The 20,366-nt window shown below is 41.4% G+C and overlaps 1 protein-coding gene across 17 annotated transcripts in view; it reads left to right on the top strand.

The window, feature by feature from the left end:
* The window catches only part of EML6 (EMAP like 6), a 388,832-nt gene that overhangs the window by 228,257 nt on the left and 140,209 nt on the right, over positions 1 to 20,366 (top strand). For all 17 annotated transcript variants that reach the window (XR_011386640.1, XR_011386638.1, XR_011386639.1 and 14 more), the window contains 4 exons: positions 12,818 to 12,918; positions 14,181 to 14,383; positions 17,725 to 17,836; positions 18,104 to 18,231. Coding sequence is in view for 8 of the 17 variants with exons in the window: in XM_070069105.1 (XP_069925206.1) it covers positions 12,818 to 12,918; positions 14,181 to 14,383; positions 17,725 to 17,836; positions 18,104 to 18,231 (544 nt within the window). In the remaining 9 variants the exon portion in view is untranslated. The remainder of the gene's footprint in view (positions 1 to 12,817; positions 12,919 to 14,180; positions 14,384 to 17,724; positions 17,837 to 18,103; positions 18,232 to 20,366) is intronic.

Here is a 20,366-nt window from a genome sequence, read left to right as displayed (position 1 = left end):
CCCCACATAGGAAACCTGGATGGAGTTCCAGGCTTCTGCCTTCAGCCTGGCTCAGAACTAATGGATGGAAGATTTCTCTCTCTCTCTCTCTCCGTGCGTGTGTGTGTCTTTATGTATAACTCTACCTTTCAAATCTTAAAAGTCATGGCTTGAAAGAAGTGACAAAGTAGCACTTCATGGATTGATAGGTGGCTGGATTGCAGGAATCAGCTTAGCTCTTGAGAGACCCAGTTCACTCTGAGATCAGCTGACCCAGTGCCACCTTTCACTTTGCACTGCTGTGTCTGTCATTGCCAGCATGGCCTCTGAAGCCTCGACAGCAAGCCAGCTTCTGGGAGGCCTGTGGCTCTGCCAGGTAATTGTTTTACCCCAGTGCCCATTACTGGGGATGTGACCTTCTCCTGGGGGGCAGAACAGAGTCGTGGTGGTGCAGCTGGTACCCAGTGCTAAGGTGTGCTGGGTCACCACACTGAACTCTTCATTAAAGTTTTTTTATTTATTTATTTGAAGTTCAGAGAGGGAGAGAGACAGAGATCTCCCATCTGCTGGTTGACTCCGTAAATCCCATAACAGCTGAGGCTGAACCAGGCCAACATCAGGAGACAGGAACTCAAACCAGATGCCCTACTTGAGTGCCAGGGATTCAAGTCCTTGAGCCACCACCTGCTGCCTCCCAACATGTGTGTTCGCAGGAAGCTGAAATTGGGAATGATGCCAGGACCCAAACCCACGCACTCGGGTGTAGGATGCAGTCTTCCCAAACAGCAGCATCTTTATTTTTTTTAAAAGATTGATTTATTTGAAAGGCAGAGTTAGAGTTATTAGAGGGAGAGAGAAAAAGTGAGAAAAAGAGAAAAAGAGAAATCTTGCATCCGCTGGTTCATTCCACAGATGGCCTTGACGGCCAGGGCTGGGCCAGGCCAAAGCTATAAGCCTGGAGCTTGTTCCAGATCTCCCACATGGGTGGAGGGGCCCATGTATTGGGACCATTCGTCGCTGTTTTAACCTGCACCCATCTGGGATGTCAGCATCCCAGGCAGCGTTGTAACCTGCTATACCACAACCCCAGCCACCTACTCCCCCGCCCAAGTCCCCAAGCAGCAACTTAACTTTGTAGCAAATGCCTGCCCCTCAGCAATGCAGTCTTTTGTTTTGTTTTTGGTTTTTTGTAGGTGTTTTTTTTTTTTTTTTTTTTTTTTTTTTTTTTTTTTTTTTTTTGACAGGCAGAGTTAGACAGTGAGAGAGAGAGAGAAAAAAAGGTCTTCCTTTCGTTGGTTTACCCCCAAAGCGGCCACTACGGCTGGTGCGTTGCAGCCGGCGTGCTGCGCCGATTCGAAGCCAGGAGCCAGGTGTTTTCTCCTGGTCTCCCATGTGGGTGCAGGGCCCAAGGACCTGGGCCATCCTCCACTGCACTCCCGGGCCACAGCAGAGAGATGGACTGGAAGAGGAGCAACCGGACAGAACCGGTGCCCCAACCGGGACTAGAACCCAGGGTGCTGGCACTGCAGCTGGAGGATTAGCCTAGCGAGCCAGCCTTACAATGCAGTCTTTTTTTTTTTTTTTTTTTTTTGACAGAGTGGACAGTGAGAGAGAGAGAGAGAAAGGTCTTCCTTTTGCCGTTGGTTCACCCTCCAATGGTCGCCGCGGCCTGCGCGCTGTGCAGGGCCCAAGCACTTGGGCCATCCTCCACTGCACTCCCTGGCCACGGCAGAGAGCTGGCCTGGAAGAGGGGCAACCGGGACAGAATCTGGCGCCCCGACCGGAACTAGAACCCGGTGTGCCGACTCCGCAAGGCGGAGGATTAGCCTAGTGAGCCACAGCGCTGGCCACAATGCAGTCTTAAGAGTTATCCTTCATTTGTGAAAATACTTATATGCACCCACACTTTATTGTTCAGAGAAACTGGAGAAATTTAGAATTAGCACACAGAGTTCTTATTACAAGATCTCTGATGCATGTAAACTATTTGAATAGGGTCTTTGCGTCTTTGTTAATTTTGATAATTTTAGCTCTGATGAGTGATTTTATTCACCTCCATTACAAATGGGCTTCTTATTTTTTGCCTTTAAAAGTTGTCCAAATTTTAGTGTCATAGACCAGCAACCTATTTAAAAACCAAGGCCATTCTTTTGTGGGCAGTTGTTGAATGGCCTAACATCAGTGTCAATCAAGGCAGAATAGTGAGACAGGCGCCCCTCTGCACCTTTGTTTGGATTTGTGTTGCTCTGGCAACATGACTGGGCAGACAGTGACTAATTATAATTGACCGGCTTCCTCTCGGAAGCTTGGATGGCAGAGATCTCAAGCAAAAAGTAAAATTATGAAGGTACCTGACAAGAATGTACCCAGTGTTAATCTGAAATGGTTTTGCTCTTAGAAAGCTTAGTGGCAAAATGTAGGCCCAAGATGAGCAGGTATGAACTAGCCTGATTGCTTGACCTATTTTAGCTCCCTACCTTTACATACATTTGGTGAATATAATACAACCTCCTGCAAAACTTAGTGGCACCTTTTATTCCTCACATTCTAAAAAATGTGCATCTATTTTTTAAAAATAGCCTTATTTTCTTCTGTTTTCAAAATAATACATAACCACTATAGAAAAATTAGAAAGCATAGAGGGGCTGGCGCCATGGCACACTAGGTTAATCCTCCACCTGCGGCAGCAGCATCCCATATGGGCACCGGCTCTAGTCCCAGTTGCTCTTCTTCCAGTCCAGCTCTCTGCTGTGGCCCGGGAGGGCAGTGGAGGATGGCCCAAGTGCTTGGGCCCTGCACCCCATGGGAGACGAGGAGGCTCCTGTCTCCTGGCTTCGGATCGTCATAGCTCTGGCCGTAGCGGCCATTTTGGGGGTGAACCAATGGAAGGAAGACCTTTCTCTCTGTCTCTCTCACTGTCTGTAACTCTACCTGTCAAATAAATAAAATCTAAAAACAAGCATAGAAAAGCACCAAGAAGAAAATATCATCTGTAATTCCACATCCCAAACAACCATGGTTAACATTTAACATGCATTTTTGGTACATGTGCTTCTATTATATATATATATATATATATTCATTTTTATTTGGATAGGATATTGTGTATACTGTTCATGTAATTGACTTTTTCCTCATGCATCCATGTAGCTCACTGTCTTCTGATGTATGTCACATGGTTTATTCTAAGTTATTCTTCTGTATTGTAAGCCATTTTAAAAATCTGTTTTGGAGATGTAGAAATCAAACACGCACTAGTCTTTGTTCAAGTCCTTTCACAAAAAGAGAAACAGCAAAGTCATAGGCAGGACTGTGTTGCTGTGCTGGTGAAAGGGTTCTCAGTGGAAGATTGGACACCAGTCTGCTGGTGTAGCTGCCCTTGGCTTCTAGAAGAGGCTGTCTCCTTTGTTCCTCACCCCCACTTCCTGCCCTGTGCTTGATGATAGGGTTTCTGTGGCCCCATGTTTTCAGTTACTTGTGACTGGGGTCTGAGGGATTGTTGGGTGGTAGGGCTGCCCGCATTCTTATTCTTTGAATTCAGGACCTGAAGGTATTTGCATTTTGTTTTTCTTACACACAGACACAGTTGTATGCAACTTCCATACTCATTTAGCAAGTGTCCAAGAGAAATACAACAGATATCCAACCAGTGTTCTTAATTTAGATGTTGACATTAGCTAGACATGTCGTCACCGGCCAGTTTAGAACTTTACCCATGCCAGAAACAACCTTGATGCTTGTATGACACTAAGAAATAATATGAAAATTTAAAGTAACCTCAGCAATTTTTCTAAATATTTGAAGTAGCATGGATACAACCAGGTAGAATTATTTTCTGTCTAGCAGATAGAATTTGTAATGTCAGTTCTTGATTTCCATTTTGATTTCTCTAGCCTCTTTTCTCTAAAGTAGATACTAATGGTTTTAGATTCTGGAGGTTGGGGGGAGGTCCTCCAATCAAATAATCTTTGACTATTTAATATGGTTTACAATTAGCATTTATTTTTAGTATATATTCTAGTGATTACACTCACAAATAATTATTCTTGCACATATATATAATATAAATAATTGGCTGATGCATGCTCTGTGTTAAGCATGTTTTCTATTATATCTAAACCTTTGGATCTCCTTCCTAAGTGCTCCTGATGCATTCAGTGACATACTGTGGCTCCAGTATCCGCATTCACCTTTGACATTCAAAGAGACAAAGCCTCAAAGTCAATCCATAATGAGTCAGGTTTTTTTTTACCTTTCATCTAACCTTTTGTTTTTAGATATTTATTTATTTAAAAGAGTTAAAGAGGAGGGGAGAGAGACATAGAGACGGAGCTGGGTGGGGAGAGGGAGAGAAAGAGAAGAGGGGAGGAGAGAGAGTGCCTGCATCTGCTGCTTCACTCCCCAAATGATTGCAGAGGCCAGGGCTGCACCAGGCCAAAGCCAGGAGCCAAGAGCTTCATCTGGGTCTGCCTAAGCACTTGGGTCATATTCTGCTGCTTTTCTCAGGCCATTAGCAGGGAGCTGGATAGGAAGTGGAGCAACTGGGACTTAGACTGATGGCAATATGGGGTGCTGGTGTTGCAGGTGGCAGCTTTACCAGCTATACTGCAACGGTGACCCCTCTTTTAAGTTTTTGTTGTGAAAACTTTCCTAGCTATACGAAAGTGGGGGCAATATCAAGGGGAAGCCCTTGTGCTCATCACTCAGCTGCAACAATTATCAGCACCCTGTGCTTTGTACAAGTCTCCCCTTGTTTTCTTTCACTTTTGGGCAAGAATATTTTAAAGAAAATTCAGGGTATCATGTCATTTGACCTGTACAGGGGTACCTCAGAAAGTTTGTGGAAATGGAATTAGAAGATAAATCTATTTTGATGCAAAAAAATTCTTGAAACCTGTGCATATCAGGTGCCCTCAAAAAGTGCACATAGAGAATACCCAGTCTCAGGAAGCTAAGTGTGAATTTCAGGAAGTTTTTTGTACCAAAGTAAATGTCTATTTTAAGTGCATTATTCCAAAAACTTTTTTTATTTAGTAAATATATATTTCCAAAGTACAGTTAATGGATTACAATGGCTCCCCCCCATAATTTCCCTCCCACTCACACCCCTCCCATCTCCCGCTCCCTCTCCCATTCCATTCACATCAAGATTCATTTTCAATTATCTTTATATACAGAAGATTGATTTAGTATATATTAAGTAAGGATTTCATCAGTTTGCACCCACACAGAAACACAAAGTGTAAAATACTGTTTCAGTACTAGTTATAGCATTACTTCACATGGACAACACACTAAGGACAGATCCCACATGAGGAGTAAGTACACAGTGACTCCTGTTGTTGACTTAACAATTTGACACTCTTGTTTATGGCGTCAGTAATCACCCTAGGCTCTAGTCATGAGTTGCCAAGGCTATGGAAGCCGTTTGAGTTTGCCGACTTCGATCTTATTCCGACAGGGTCATAGTCAAAGTGGAAGTTCTCTCCTCCCTTCAGAGAAAGGTACCTCCTTCTTTGATGGCCCCGTTCTTTCCACTGGGATCTCAATCACAAAGATCTTTCATTTAGGTCTTCTTTTTTTTTTCTTCCAGAGTGTCTTAGCTTTCCATGCCTAAAATACTCTCATGGGTTCTTCAGCCATATCCGAATGCCTTAAGGGCTGATTCTGAGGCCAGAGTGCTGTTTAAGACATCTGCCATTCTATGAGTCTGCTGTGTATCCCGCTTCCCATGTTGGATCGTTCGCTCCCTTTTTGATTCTATCAGTTAGTATTAGCAGACACTAGTCTTGTTTGTGTGATCCCTTTGACTCTTAGACCTATCAGTGTGATCAATTGTGAACTAAAATTGATCACTTGGACTAGCAAGATGACATTGGTACATGCCACCTTGATGGGATTGTATTGGAATCCCCTGGCATGCTTCTAACTCCACCATTTGGGGAAAGTCTGATTGAGCATGTCCCATATTGTACATCTCCTCCCTCTCTTATTCCCACTCTTATATTTAACAGGGATCACTTTTCAGTTAAAATTTAAACACCTAAGAATAATTGTGTGTTAATTACAGAGTTCAACCAATAGTACTAGAACAAAAAAAAATACTAACATGGATAAAGTATTACATTGTACATCAACAGTCAGGAGAAGGGCTGATCAAGTCACTGTTTCTCATAGTGTCCATTTCACTTCAACAGGTTTCCTTTTTGGTGCTCAGTTAGTTGTCGCCGATCAGGGAGAACATATGATATTTGTCCCTTTGGGACTGGCTTAATTCACTCAGCATGATGTTTTCCAGATTCCTCCATCTTGTTACAAATGACCGGATTTCGTTGTTTTTGTTTTGAAGTGCCCTCGTGTACTTCACTAGATGTTTCTGAGAAGCCACATTTTTAAAACCACCATAGCACTATCACAATTAATGGAAGCACATGAATTTCTTTCTGATCTATTATCCAGTTCATAATCAAACATTTCTCATTGCTTCAAAGATGAGAGTTGGATTCAAATCATCACCTTTTGAGAGGCAGAGAAATGGTGTGTGTGTGGGGGGGGGGGGTTAGTTCACTCCCCAAAGGCCTGCAGCACCCATGCTTGAGCTGAGAACTCAATCCAGGTCTCCCATTTGGGTGGCAGGAATCTGATTACATTAGCCATCACCACTGCCTTCCAGAGTCTGTTTGGACAGGACGTTGGAGCCAGGTATTGAATCCAATCCAAGCACTCTGATACGCGACATAATCATCCTAACTGGCGACTTCAGGGCTGGGCTAACTGCCCACCCTAAGCTTCTTATTTTACAGTATTCCCCATCCACCCTGTCTCATGCCATGAATGCTTTCAGAATCTGGTCATTTGGCCAAGGGAATGTTTTACATCCTGAACTTGACTGAATTTCCATGAACTCATTTCAGACATTCCCCTGCACTTCCTGCTAATGGCAGTTAGATCTATGGGCTTGAATACAGTCATATTCAGCTCTTACAAAATCACTTTATTGATTATTCATATACAAACGACTCCTTTGAAATGCACAGTAGTTTTTAGCACATTTACAGAGTTGTGCAGTCATCACCACTATCTAATTGCAGAGTGTTTTCATTCCTGTATCTGTTACCAGTGATCTGTCTTCTGTCTATGAATTTGCCTAATTTAACCTTTTTTATAAATGGAACTCTACTATATAAGGTCCTTTTAGATTGGCTTCTTTGACTTAGCATAATTCTTTAAGAATGCCACAGTACTTCCTTTCTATTGCTGAATAATATCATTGAGTAGATACACCACATTTTAATTATCCATTCATCAGTTATTGGGTATTTGGATAGTTTGCACTTTTAGCTATTATAAAGTCTCTACAAAGGAGTTAAATGAATATATGTTTCATTTCTCCAGGGTATACATCTAGACGTGCAATTGCTGGGTCATACAATAACAATGTTTAACATTTGGAAGCATGATATGAGTATTTTTACAAGGGGCTGCACCATTTTCCATTCCCTACAATTTCTCCACATACTCATCAATGCTTACTATTGTCTGTTATTTTCATTGACTCTGTCCCGGTGGGTATAAAGTGGTGTCTCACTGAAGTTTTGACTTTGATCTCCCTGATGACTAATGAAATTGAATGTCTTTGTGCTTACAGCCCATTTATATATTTTCTTACAGAAATACTTTAGTGCCCTTTTGAAATGGGATTTTTTTTTGTCTTGTTGTTATTGAGTTAGAAGAGTTTTGATATATACTGAGTACAAATCCCTCATCAAATAAGGTTTGCAAATATTCCCCCATTTGTGCAATTGTCTTAGGCAAGAGAACTGGTAATTAAAAAAAGATGGTATTAGTGGCATAGCAGAGAGTGGAATCAATGGGTTTGAAACTTCCTAGGTGTAATCAATTATCTGCAGAGAATTTAAAAATTAGTAATCTACCAAAAGCCAGTCTGTTTTCAATTCTAAACTATATTAGCATAGGAATTTCTCCCCACAAGGGTGGACAGCTGCCCTAGCACTATCCCTGTGCTGCACCAGTGCACAAAATGTCCAGTTGTCTTCTTGGTAACAATCTGCTAGACTGGTAGGTTACAGTGGCAGTAGCCTGATACTTGGTTTATACAGCTTCCCATTAGCAAATTACCCAGTGACTGTAGTATCTTTTTTTTTACATTTTTTTAACTTTTATTTAATGAATATAAATTTCCAAAGTACAGAATATGGATTACAATGGCTTCCCCCCCATAACGTCCCTCCAACCCGCAACCCTCCCCTTATCTACTCCCTCTCCCCTTCCATTCACATCAAGATTCATTTTCTATTCTCTTTATATACAGATGATCAGTTTAGCATATATTAAGTAAAGATTTCAACAGTTTGCTCCCACACAGAAATGTAAAGTGAAAAATACTGTTTGAGTACTAGTTATAGCATTAAATCTCAATGTACAGCACACTAAGGACAGAGATCCTACATGAGGAGTAAGTGCACAGTGACTCCTGTTGTTGACTTAACAAATTGACACTCTTGTTTATGGCATCAGTAATCACCCTAGGCTCTTGTCATGAGCTGCCAAGGCTATGGAAGCCTTTTGAGTTCACTGACTCTGATCATTTTTAGACAAGGCCATGGTCAAAGTGGAAGTTCTCTGCTCCCTTCAGAGAAAGGTACCTCCTTCTTTGATGACCCATTCTTTCTACTGGGATCTCACTCGCGGAGATCTTTCATTTAGGTTTTTTTTTTCCCCCAGAGTGTCTTGGCTTTCCATGCCTGAAATACTCTCATGGGCATTTCAGCCAGATCCGAATGACTTAAGGGCTGATTATGAGGCCAGAGTGCTGTTAGGACATTTGCCATTCTATGGGTCTGCTGTGTATCTCACTTCCCATGTTGGATCATTCTCTCCCTTTTTGATTCTATCAGCTAGTATTTGCAGACACTATTCTTGTTTATGTGATCCCTTTGGTTCTTAGTCCTATCATTATGATCAATTGTGAACAGAAATTTATCACTGGGACTAGTGAGATGGCATTGGTACATGCCACCTCAATGGGATTGAATTCAAATCCCCTGGTGTGTTTCTAACTCTACTGTTTGAGGTAAGTCAGCTTGAGCATGTCCCGAATTGCACATCTCTTCCCTCTCTTATTCCCACTCTTATATTTAACAGCGATCACTTTTCAGTTAAGTTTCAGCACTTAAGAAGAATTGTGTATTGATTACAGTATTCAACCAAAAGTATTAAGTAGAACAAAAAAAGAATACTAAGAGGGATAACATATTAAGCTGCTCATCAACAGGGTGAGGGCTGATCAAGTCACCGTTTCTCATAGTGTTCATTTCACTTTAACAGGTTTCCTTTTTGGTGCTCAGTTAGTTGTCACCTATCAAGGAGAACAAGTGGTATTTGTCCCTTTGGGATTGGCTTATTTCACTCAACATAATGTTTTCCAAATTCCTAACAGGGATCACTTTTCAGTTAAAATTTAAACACCTAAGAATAATTGTGTGTTAATTACAGAGTTCAACCAATGGTACTAGAACAAAAAAAATACTAAAATGGATAAAGTATTACATTGTACATCAACCGTCAGGACAAGAGCTGATCAATAGTGACTGTAGTATCTAATGACACTTGAGGGCTAAGTCTATTAATGGAGATAAGAAATGATGATTTTCTAAATCTATCATTCTTCATTTTTTCTAGAATTCTTATGTAAATGAGAATTTTCCCAATGAACCATTTGGTTTCTTTGAAATACAATTTCATATAAACAGTAGTTCCTTAAATGTTAGGGGATGGTTTGTTGCCTATTAACTTACAGATATTTTCACCAGTTTATCATGCATCTCTTGAATTTGCTATATTGCGTCTTCATCATGCAAAAGGTTTTTGTTTTTATGTGGTCAACTTTATCAATATCAGATTTTGCTCCTTCAGGATTTTGAGTCATAGTTCAGAAAGTATCACCCATTCCCAGGTTTGAGATAAATAACCTATAATTTCTTCTAAGTTTCTATGGCTTCATCTTTTGACTTTAGGTCTCTAAACTCTTTAGAATTTATCCTAGTATCTATTATGAAGTATAGTCCAATTGTAAATCCTTTTCACCTGGCTATCAAGGTGTTCCAAACACCACTCATTCCCACCCCTTTTAAATAGATTTTAATTTTTTAGGACAGTTTTAATTTCATAGCAAAATTGAACAAAACTTAGAAGTTCTCATATGCCCCTTCCTCCACACATGGACAGCTTCCTGCACTGTCACATCCTGCACCAGAGCAGAACCTTTGTTACAATGGAAGAACTTACCTTGACACATCAGTCTCACCCAAGTTGATAGTTTGTATTAGGGTTCGTTCTTCATGGGTTGGGTTCTGCAGGTTTGGATATGTATCCACTATTTGAACTATCATATAGGATAGTTTCACAGCCTTAAAACTCGTTTGTGTTCTGGTTGGTTTTTCTTTTAACCCTTTCATCCTTTTCACCATACATCCCAGCATTGATTCATTCATTTATTCATTCATTATTTATTTCTATGTCCATAGTTCTGCCTTTTCCGGGATCTCATATAGTTGCAATCATACAGTATGTAGTCTTTTCAGATTAGCTTCTTATACTTAGATTTAAGATCCATCCTTGTCATTGCCTGGCTTCCTAACTCATTTCTTTTTATCTCTGAATAATATTCCATTGTTGGACTATGTCAGTTTGTTTGTTCATTTACCTGGGGAAGGACATCTAGGTTGCTTCAGGTTTTTGTGGTTATAACTAAAGTTTCAAGTTTCAATAAACACCACATACCCATCACATCCATCTAATATAAAAGTTCATCTTTTTAACACTGATTTCAGACCCTGTCTTTATTATATACTACACTTTTATAATCATTTGAGCCTCTTTCTGGATTTTCTGTTTTGCCACTGCTTTGTCAGTCAATTCATGTAGAGATCCCACACTACTTTAATTATGGAGGCTTGATCAGTTGCTTTCTGTCTAGGAGAACTATTTGCTTGACTTTTCAGAGTTTACCTGGCCACTTGAGCTGCTTTAATCTTTCATAAGACCTTTAACATCAAGTTGTGTAACTGTGTAATCTGGTATAACTCCAGATTAAAAGCCACTCAGTGATCTTTTTATTGTAATTAAGTTGAATTTATAAACTAAGGGAGAACTGACATCTGTAGTATTGGGTTTTCCTTTGCAAGAACATGGGATGTGATTCCATGTTTATATATATGTATATAAAATGGGTGTATTGCACATTTCTTATATATTACACATTTCTTAAGTTTATGCCTTGATATTTTATTTTTAATAAAGCATCCGCTACCCCATTTTATTTTCAACTAGTTTATGAAGGTTATTGACTCTATTTCATTTTATATACTGAAACTTTATTTTCATTATAGTCATGGATTGTTTTCCTTTTAATTTTCTAGATGCACAGTTTTAGCCTCTGCAAATAGAAGTAGTTTTCTCTCTCCCATTCCAGCTCTTCACCTTTCACTTTTAATTTTGTGTGATTGAAGTAGTTACTAGGTTTACTACAATGTTAAATAGGTGAAGTAATAGTCTTGTTCCAACTCTACTGGGAATACTTTGAAGTAAGAATCTGACTTTTGAAATCAGGCACTCCCACCCCAGGAGTAAGCTACTGTTCCAGCAGTTCTGTGTATAAAGGAAGGATAGTGTCACACATTGGGTCGGGAGAGCCAGCACGGGGAGAGTTGCCTTGAAGGAATCCGCGTTTCTCAGTCGGGGGTCCAGGGCAGTGGAAGTGTCCTGAAGCATCTTTTCATTCCTGCTTTGTTAAGTGCTGAATGTTGAAGATCTTTAAATCATGAACGAGTGTTAGATTTTTGTCAAATACCTTTTCAGCATCTGTGAAAACAATATACTTGTTCTCCTTCCATCTGTTAATATGATCAATTGTATTATTTGATTTCTCAATATTAAACTATCTTTGGTCATAATATAGTATTTTTAATTTGCTTTTGAATTATATTTCCTAATATCTTAGAAGTTTTTTTGGATTTGTATTCATAAGGAGACTAATCAGTTGTGTTCCTCTTGGTCATCATTTTTCTTTTATATAATGAAAATTATGTCCTCAAATTCCAGAAAAGACCATCAAACAGTCCGTTGATGCCAGGCAACCTCTAGATTCTAATGTGATGAACCTGTGCTCTGTAATGGAAATTTCCCCAGCACTGTGAGGCACCAAGTCTATAGCCCACATCTGCAATCAGCCCCTTATTTTCATGCTTGCCCTTTGGCTCAGTGGGTTAAAAATCTACTTTTGAACGCACAGCATCCTAATGTGCCTTGGTTCAGGAACTGATGTCCTTCTCTCACCATGCCTGGGAGCCGCTGCCTTTAATTTTTAGCAAATACATTACTAGCTAAAAAAATATGTTTTACCTGAAATGATGCTTCCACAGAAAGGATATTGTATTTGAAAATTCTCTTTAATACTATTTTAGAATCTTCTCCTTCCTCCTCCTAAAGGAGTCCCTGGGATTTCTTATGATCCTATAGTGGTGACATTTTATCTTACAGAGACATTCTGATATGCTTTAAATATTTCGTTAATTTGTTTACAGCATAAGTAAGTAGATGTAGGCAACAATATTAGGGTTAGAAGAGAGGGCTCAGACATACAAAGAAAAGCTGAAGCTCATTATTTTAATGTAGACCCTGTGTACATTTTAAATCATTTTCTAACTTAATTGTAAAATGTGCTTAATGAAAATTAGACCAAATGCATGTTTTAGTACAACTCTGTTCCCTTGCATTTTTCCAAAATAGAATTATTTTTCCTCTTTATATCTTACAGAGGACATAAAGATAAAATATTTGTGGTAAAATGTAACCCACATCATGTGGACAAACTGGTTACCGTTGGGATGAAGCACATCAAATTCTGGCAACAAGCAGGTACCGATGATGGGGCTTACCATTTATGGGGTTGAGAGCTTTACTCCTTCTGGAAAAAATATATATTGCCTCTGCATGGCCTGTTTCTCTGCAACCTAAAATGAAAATGTATCTAAAAAATTCTCCCCCAAATTCACTTTAGACGGCTTCTATCCAAGTGGTGAAACTTGTCACAGCCACGTGATTCTGTGCATATTTGTCAATGCCTAGAAGGCTTTGGAAAATGTTGTACTGTGGAAATAATAACTTTTATATTTAGTAATCTGTCCTGCATGTAATAATTGTTAGATTACTGATAGGAAACAACATAATGACTTTGGTTGGGTGAATATAATTTTCAGTATTTTTGAGGGTTCCTTTATTAATCTATCACTGAATTGAGCACATGGGTTAAATCCTGACTCTACACGCAGTAGGTGGTCAAAATAAACATTTGTGGATCATATGATGATAATAATGATGGCTAAATAAGCATGACTGAACATGAAGGGTATTGAATTCTCTTTATTACCATTGTTGTTGAATTCTTGGTGTCGGCTTTGGTGCCAAGCCTAATCTCGCAGTGCACAATACGTGAATAAGCTGTTCTAGTGCTTGCTGCACGTGAAGAGAGGATAACGTCTGGGGAACCAGTCTGGGTGTAGTGTCTTGAATGAAACTGAGTTTCCCAAGGCTGTTCATGGAATGCATGGAAACGGGAACATCCAGGGGACAAATGTAATGGTTCGTCCCAGTGTACTTCCTTCTACACAGCCATTTATTTTTCTCATGTGAAAATTGGGTGATGCAAGTTGAGGCAGAACATAGGTAACACGCTGACATTTCACATCTACCATCAGCACCGTTCTTACTCTTTTTCGTTAGCACTCATGAAGACTTTGCTTACTCCTGTAGGCACCCAGTCATTCCTTCCTATGGCTACATAGAACTTGCTCTGAGCCATGGTTGATCTGTGTCTTACACTGAGTGAGCTCTCTGTCTCCAGCCAGACCCCAAGCTCCTTGAAAGCAGGAACTCTTTATTTGCATATTTATTTCTCCAACATTGAGCACTGTGCCTGCCACAATGTCGTATTCAGCAAACCCTGAATTAATGAATGAGAAACCCTCTTATAATATTTTTGTGGATGATCTTCTGTGCCATTTTCACCATTATGTGTACACCTAAGGTAGACACACCAGGGTTTTCATTGAAGATGGTCATTCTATATATGCCTAGGAGGTGCCCATTTGTTTTAAAGTAATATTCTTGGTCTGTTGTAGGTGGAGGCTTTACCTCTAAGAGAGGAATTTTTGGAAGTGTCGGGAAATTGGAAACAATGATGTGTGTTTCTTATGGACGGATGGAAGATCTGTTGTTCTCAGGGGCAGCTACTGGTGATATTTTTATTTGGAAAGACATTGTACTCTTGAAAACAGTGAAAGCTCATGACGGGCCTGTGTTTGCCATGTATGCATTGGATAAGGTATGGAATGTTTTGCAGAATTCATTTTCCTCATCCACTTTATAAAATTATAAAGTAGTCTTGGGAAAGTCCACCAAGAGGATGCCTGGATCTAAAAACAGTCCTGTGTCACAAAGTGGTTGTCATAAAGCTACAGCCAAGGGAAGGTAAGAAGGAGAGCACACTGATTTTCACCTACAGCTGTTTATGTGCAGTTTCGCTCCACTCTTTTCACACTTGTACTTCCTGGCTCTCACTCCCAAGAGCCCCTTAAGAATTGCTGTGACTGGGGCTAGTGTTGTGGTGCAGCAGATTAAAACACTGCTTACAAAGCTACCATTCAGTAACTGAGTTCCAGTTCGAGTCTTGGCTCATTTGCTTCCACCAAGCTCCCTGTTAATGTGCCTGGGAAAGCAGCAGAAGATGGCCCAAGTGCTTGGGCCCCTGCCACCCCTAAGGAGAAACCAGGATGGAGTTCTAGGCTCTTGATGTCTACCTGGGTGTTGTGGCCATTTGGAGAGTAAAACAGTGCACGGAAGGTCCCTTTTTCTCTCTGTCTCTCTTCTCTTTCTCTCACTCTGCCTTTCAAATAAGTAATTCTGTTAAGATAATGTTTGGATAAATGTAGACACATCAATGGTAGTAGAAGAGTCCTGAGAAATATTTGAGCATTGTCTTCCTTCTAAGTGGCACAAAGGGGCAGAACCTGGAAGTATCAAGTGGTTAGATAATTGTCCCACATACTGATTTTTTTAATGGAAAGGTTCATAGCCAGTATGCTCTTGCACAGACATATTTAGAGGTGTTAAAGCGCAGTTTTGGGGCCACTGTTGGATGCAGCCTGTTAAGCTGCCACCTGTGATGTCAGCATCCCGTATCAGAGTGCCTCTTCCAGTCCTGGCTACTCCTCTTTTGATCCAATTCCCTGCAAATGTGCCTGGGAAAGCAGTGGAAGATGGCTCAAGTACTTGAGTCCCTGGCACCCATGTGGGAGCCCAGATGGAGTTCTGGGCTTCTGACTTTAGCCTGGCCCAGCCCTGGCCGTTGCAGCCATTTGGGGATTGAACTAGCACCTGCAAGATCTGTCTCTCCCTCTGTCACTCCACCTTTCAAATAAATAGATTTTTTTTTAAGTTGAAATGTGTTCACCAGCTGTATATCTACTCAAGCTTATCTTGGTCTGTCCAGGTGCCCACCTAACGTGCAGTGATCTTTTACAAGAAGACACTCAACCTTCAGTACCATTAAACCACTTTTTTGGAAGACAGCAGTTTTTTCATTCATTTTTAGTTTGCTGGTTGTTCCAGTTCCTCTGAGCTCTCTGACCTTCAGTCTAAGCCACCCAACCTACTTACACAGGGCTCACTTTTCCTTCACAGTCCCCAAGTAAATGGATTGATCTTACAACAAAAGTATGTTATTGCACAATTATAATGGTGGTTTTAGTGGTTAGGCTGTTTTTGCTGGCAAATTTATTTTTGGTTATACTGCAAACATGGAAAAAGATTACAGCAGTATGCAAAGTTTCTGTAGGCCCGAAAGTTGATACAATATCATTTGTTCAAACTCTCACTGTTTGGTAAGTTAAGCTGTAAAATCACAGGGAAAGAAATGATATCAGAATACTCTTCTGTATATTAAGATAATCGAAAATGAATCTTGATGTGAATGGAAGGGGAGAGGGAGTGGGAAAGGGGAGGGTTGTTGGTGGGAGGGACGGTATGGGGGGGGAAGCCATTGTAACCCATGAGTCGTACTTTGGAAATTTATATTCATTAAATAAAAGATAAAAAAAAAAAAAAAAAAAAAAAAAGAAATGATATCAGAATAGAATAGAAGCGTTCTTCACCTAAATGGAACTTGAGGATGGACTCTCCTTGAACACACATTCTGTGTAGTCATTCCTTGGTATCTGCAAGGGATTGGTTCTAAGATGCCCATGGATGTCCAAATCTGTGGGTGAACTCAGTCCCTTCTATGGAGTAGCTCAGTATCTGCATGTAACCTACATGCATCCTTCTGTTTGCTTTAAATGGCCTTTGGATTATTTATAGTACCAACTACAATGTAAGTGTATATAAAAGTTATACTGTACTATAGAGTGAATAATATCAGGAAAGAAAATATGCATGTTAATGCAGACACAATTTTTTTTCTGAGTATGTTTAATTTCAGGTTGGTTGAAACAGTCTAAGGTTGGTTGTAGAAGAATGACTAAAAAGAATAAAGGGTATTTAAAGTAGTAAACTTCAGCCAGCGCAGCGGCTCAATAGGCTAATCCTCTGCCTGCGGCGCCGGCACCCCGGGTTCTAGTCCTGGTCGGGGCGCCAGATTCTGTCCTGGTTGCCCCTCTTCCAGGCCAGCTCTCTGCTGTGGCCAGGGAGTGCAGTGGAGGATGGCCCAAGTCCTTGGGCCCTGCACCCACATGGGAGACCAGGAAAAGCACCTGGCTCCTGGCTTTGGATCAGCATGGTGCGCCGGCTGTGGCGGCCATTGGAGGGTGAACCAACGGCAAAGGAAGACCTTTCTCTCTGTCTCTCTCTCTCACTGTCCACTCTGCCTGTCAAAAAAATAAATAAATAAAGTAGTAAACTTCAAAATATTTCTTCATGTGCCTTACTGGAATGCATTAAAAGTTTGAGAAAACAAAATGAATTATTACAGAAAAACATTAAAAGTATTTTTGTTAAAAAAAATTCTCTAAGAACAGTTGGTATATATGAAAAATTGCCAGGAAGAAAAACTAGTAAAGCCAAGAAACCATAAGCTTAGAACAAGAATAAAGATCACTGTTTGGTTAAAAGAATATCCAATATGTTATGTTTTACTTTCCAGGTTTTGCACAAATTAATGTAGATTTTAATTATTGTGGAAATTGTTGCACAAAATGGGGTAATTTCATTATGTGAGATACTTGTTACTCTTAATACATAAGGATGTTTTCTCCTGGAAATGAATATTGAATTTTAAATATCTAACAGTCATTTTCAATTATGATGTTAATTTTAATCCATTTTGTGAGAGTATGAGACAGCTGGAACTTTGCTGGGTTTGGGGCTGTGCTGTCCCATAGGAGCCTACATTGTGGTTGGGGGCTGGGTTCAGTAGCAGCCTTCCCTGAGCCAGAGTGCCAAGTGCAGACCTGTGGTCTAAGGAATGTACGGTGCACACATAGTGAGAATGTGCTTAATCTTGCTAGAGAGTTGGGGAAGAGCTACTTCCAGAAAATGTTATGCAGTCTCATTTGCTTAGGAAGACGACACGTGCAGAAACTGCATCACCCACAGGGGAATCCTTTGGGGCCGGGTGGGTGATAGGTCATTTTGATGTGTGTGTAATACTTGCCATGTGTGCCTTCACAGGGCTTTGTAACAGGTGGGAAGGATGGCATCGTGGAGCTCTGGGATGATATGTTTGAAAGATGTCTGAAGACTTACGCCATTAAAAGAGCAGCATTGTCAACTAGCTCAAAAGGTGCCACTCCCAAATATAGAATAGAAATCTTTATGTTCCCAGGATGGAGAAGATAGTACTAACGTTCTTGTTGGAAAACTGTCTCTAAATTAGTTTTCTTTCTTTTTCTTTCTGTCTGTCTGTCTTCAGTATTGAGCTCTCAGCCCCTCCTAGAAATGTAAAGGATGATATCTTAGTACTTAGTACTTTGAAAGGATAAAAATTGAATTTATACTAATAATCAGTCTTTTCTGTTGTTATATGTAAACACCATCCTCCCTCCCCCAGGTTTGCTTTTGGAAGATAACCCTTCAATTCGTGCCATTACTTTGGGACATGGACATATCCTGGTAGGAACAAAAAATGGGGAGATTCTGGAAATTGACAAGAGTGGTCCAATGACACTGCTTGTTCAGGTACAGTGCTTGCTCATACTCTAAACCACAGCGGGACTGGCACTAGGGGTGGGATAGTGCGGCACTCACTCCCAGGGTTGTACGTACTGTCCTAGTTACCGGTTGCTGTGCAACACATTGCCACACACTTAGCAGCTTCAGCCAGCACACATTATCTCACAGTTTCTGTAGGGCAGGAATCGGAGCACAACCTAACCAAGACCTCAGCTTAGGGTTTTGCAAGGCTGCAGTAGTGATAAGGCTTTAGTCTTGTCTGAGGCTCAGCTGAGGAGGATCTTATTGCAAGCTCAGCCAGGTTATTGGTGGCTGTTGGCCACAGACCAGCCTCAGCTCGTACAGGTGCCCACAATTCCTTGCTTTGTAGGGTTCCCTGACATTGCTCCTTGCTTCCTCAAAGCCAGCGAGAGAGAGAGAGAGAGAGAGAGAGAGGAAATCAAATCCCAGTCTTACGTAGAAATCATCACATACGGCAGCCATGAGCATTCCATCACCTTTCCATGCTTTAGTTGGTTAGAAACAAGGCCTAGGTCATGCCATGTTCAAAGGGAGTTGTCTGTAGAAGTGTGAGGACCCAGAAGATCCTGAGGGTCACCCTGAGAGTTTGGTGCATTCCCACCGTGGCCACCAATTAATCATGCCCTACCATGTACAAGATACTTTATACCTCCCAAGGTCCCCAAGAGCCCTATCCCACTCTAATATCTGCTCGAAGTCCAGAATCTCACCACCGAAGTCAGGTCTGGGTGTGGATGAGACTCCTGGTGTGCATCTCCTCTTGATCTAGCTGTAGGACTAGGGAGACCAGTTGTCTACGCCCACACACGGAAAGCCTGAGTGCCTCTTTTGATTGTGTCTCTCACTCTGGTCTCAGTCTCGTGCCACACAGTTGTCTATGTACTTCTTGCCTTCCTTATCCCCTCAAGAATCGTATTTGGATAAAGGTCAGATGAAAATAAACATCAACAGAATCCTTAAAGAGCACAGAAAGGGTAAAAATCTCTGCCTAGGGCGGGGAAGTGCTAGGATTTGGAGGTGAGTCAGGAATCCTGTGTGTTTGGTGATGCATGCACCTTAATTCTAGATGGGAGGGGCACGGTGAGGGGAGCAGTGTGTGTGCTCAGAACCTGGAGAGAGAAGAATGTGCACTGATGACAATGAGCTTCACGTCGGGGGCTCCCCCTCCGTCCCTTGATCAGATTCGTACCTGCAGGTTACTGTGTCAGGGGTGAGTCCTGAAGTCCCCCGATGTGCTGTACCCTGGAAACGGGTCTTGGTACACACCACAGCTCAGAAATGCTGCAAGGTTTTAAAAACACATGTGTCCAAGCCCACCCAGGATATCAAGAGAGAGAATCTGTGTTTAAAACAAGCTGCTCCACAACCTCGCCGTCTCTGCAGCTGCCTGTGCCCAGCGGGCAGTGTGGAGCTGCCCTGGAGACACATCCCCAAGGTGTGAATCCTTTGTTCTCCAGCTTATACTGCATTCGTTGTTGGCTTGCAAACTGACTTTTTCTGTCTGGCCATACTTTGTATTTTGTTTGCCTGAAAAGCAAGTATTTATTTATTTTTATTTTTTAATAGCGTGGTTTTAGAAATCTAGTAATTTTCCTTATTTTTTTAAGATTTATTTATTTATTTAGGCCGGCGCCACGGCTCACTGGGCTAATCCTCCGCCTTGCGGCGCTGGCACACCAGGTTCTAGTCCCGGTCGGGGCGCCGGATTCTGTCCCATTTGCCCCTCTTCCAGGCCAGCTCTCTGCTGTGGCCAGGGAGTGCAGTGGAGGATGGGCCAAGTGCTTGGGCCCTGTACCCGCATGGGAGACCAGGATAAGTACCTGGCTCCCGTCATCGGATCAGCGCGGTACGCCAGCCGCAGCGTGCCGGCCATGGCAGCCATTGGAGGGTGAACCAATGGCAAAGGAAGACCTTTCTCTCTGTCTTTCTCTCTCATTGTCCACTCTGCCTGTCAAAAAAAAAAAAAAGATTTATTTATTTATTTGAAAAGCAGAAAAAGGGGGTAGGAGGTCTTCCATCCACACGTTCACTCCCCAGATGGCTGCAGTAGCCCAAGCTGTGTCGATACAAAGCCAGGAGCTTCTTCCAGGTCTCCCTTTAGGGTGCAGGGGCCCAAGCAC

Source organism: Oryctolagus cuniculus, chromosome 2 (assembly GCF_964237555.1).
Source record: "Oryctolagus cuniculus chromosome 2, mOryCun1.1, whole genome shotgun sequence".
NCBI classification, from domain to species: domain Eukaryota; kingdom Metazoa; phylum Chordata; class Mammalia; order Lagomorpha; family Leporidae; genus Oryctolagus; species Oryctolagus cuniculus.
Note: the sequence above shows the minus strand (reverse complement) of the source record. Positions and strands in the feature narration are given on the sequence as shown.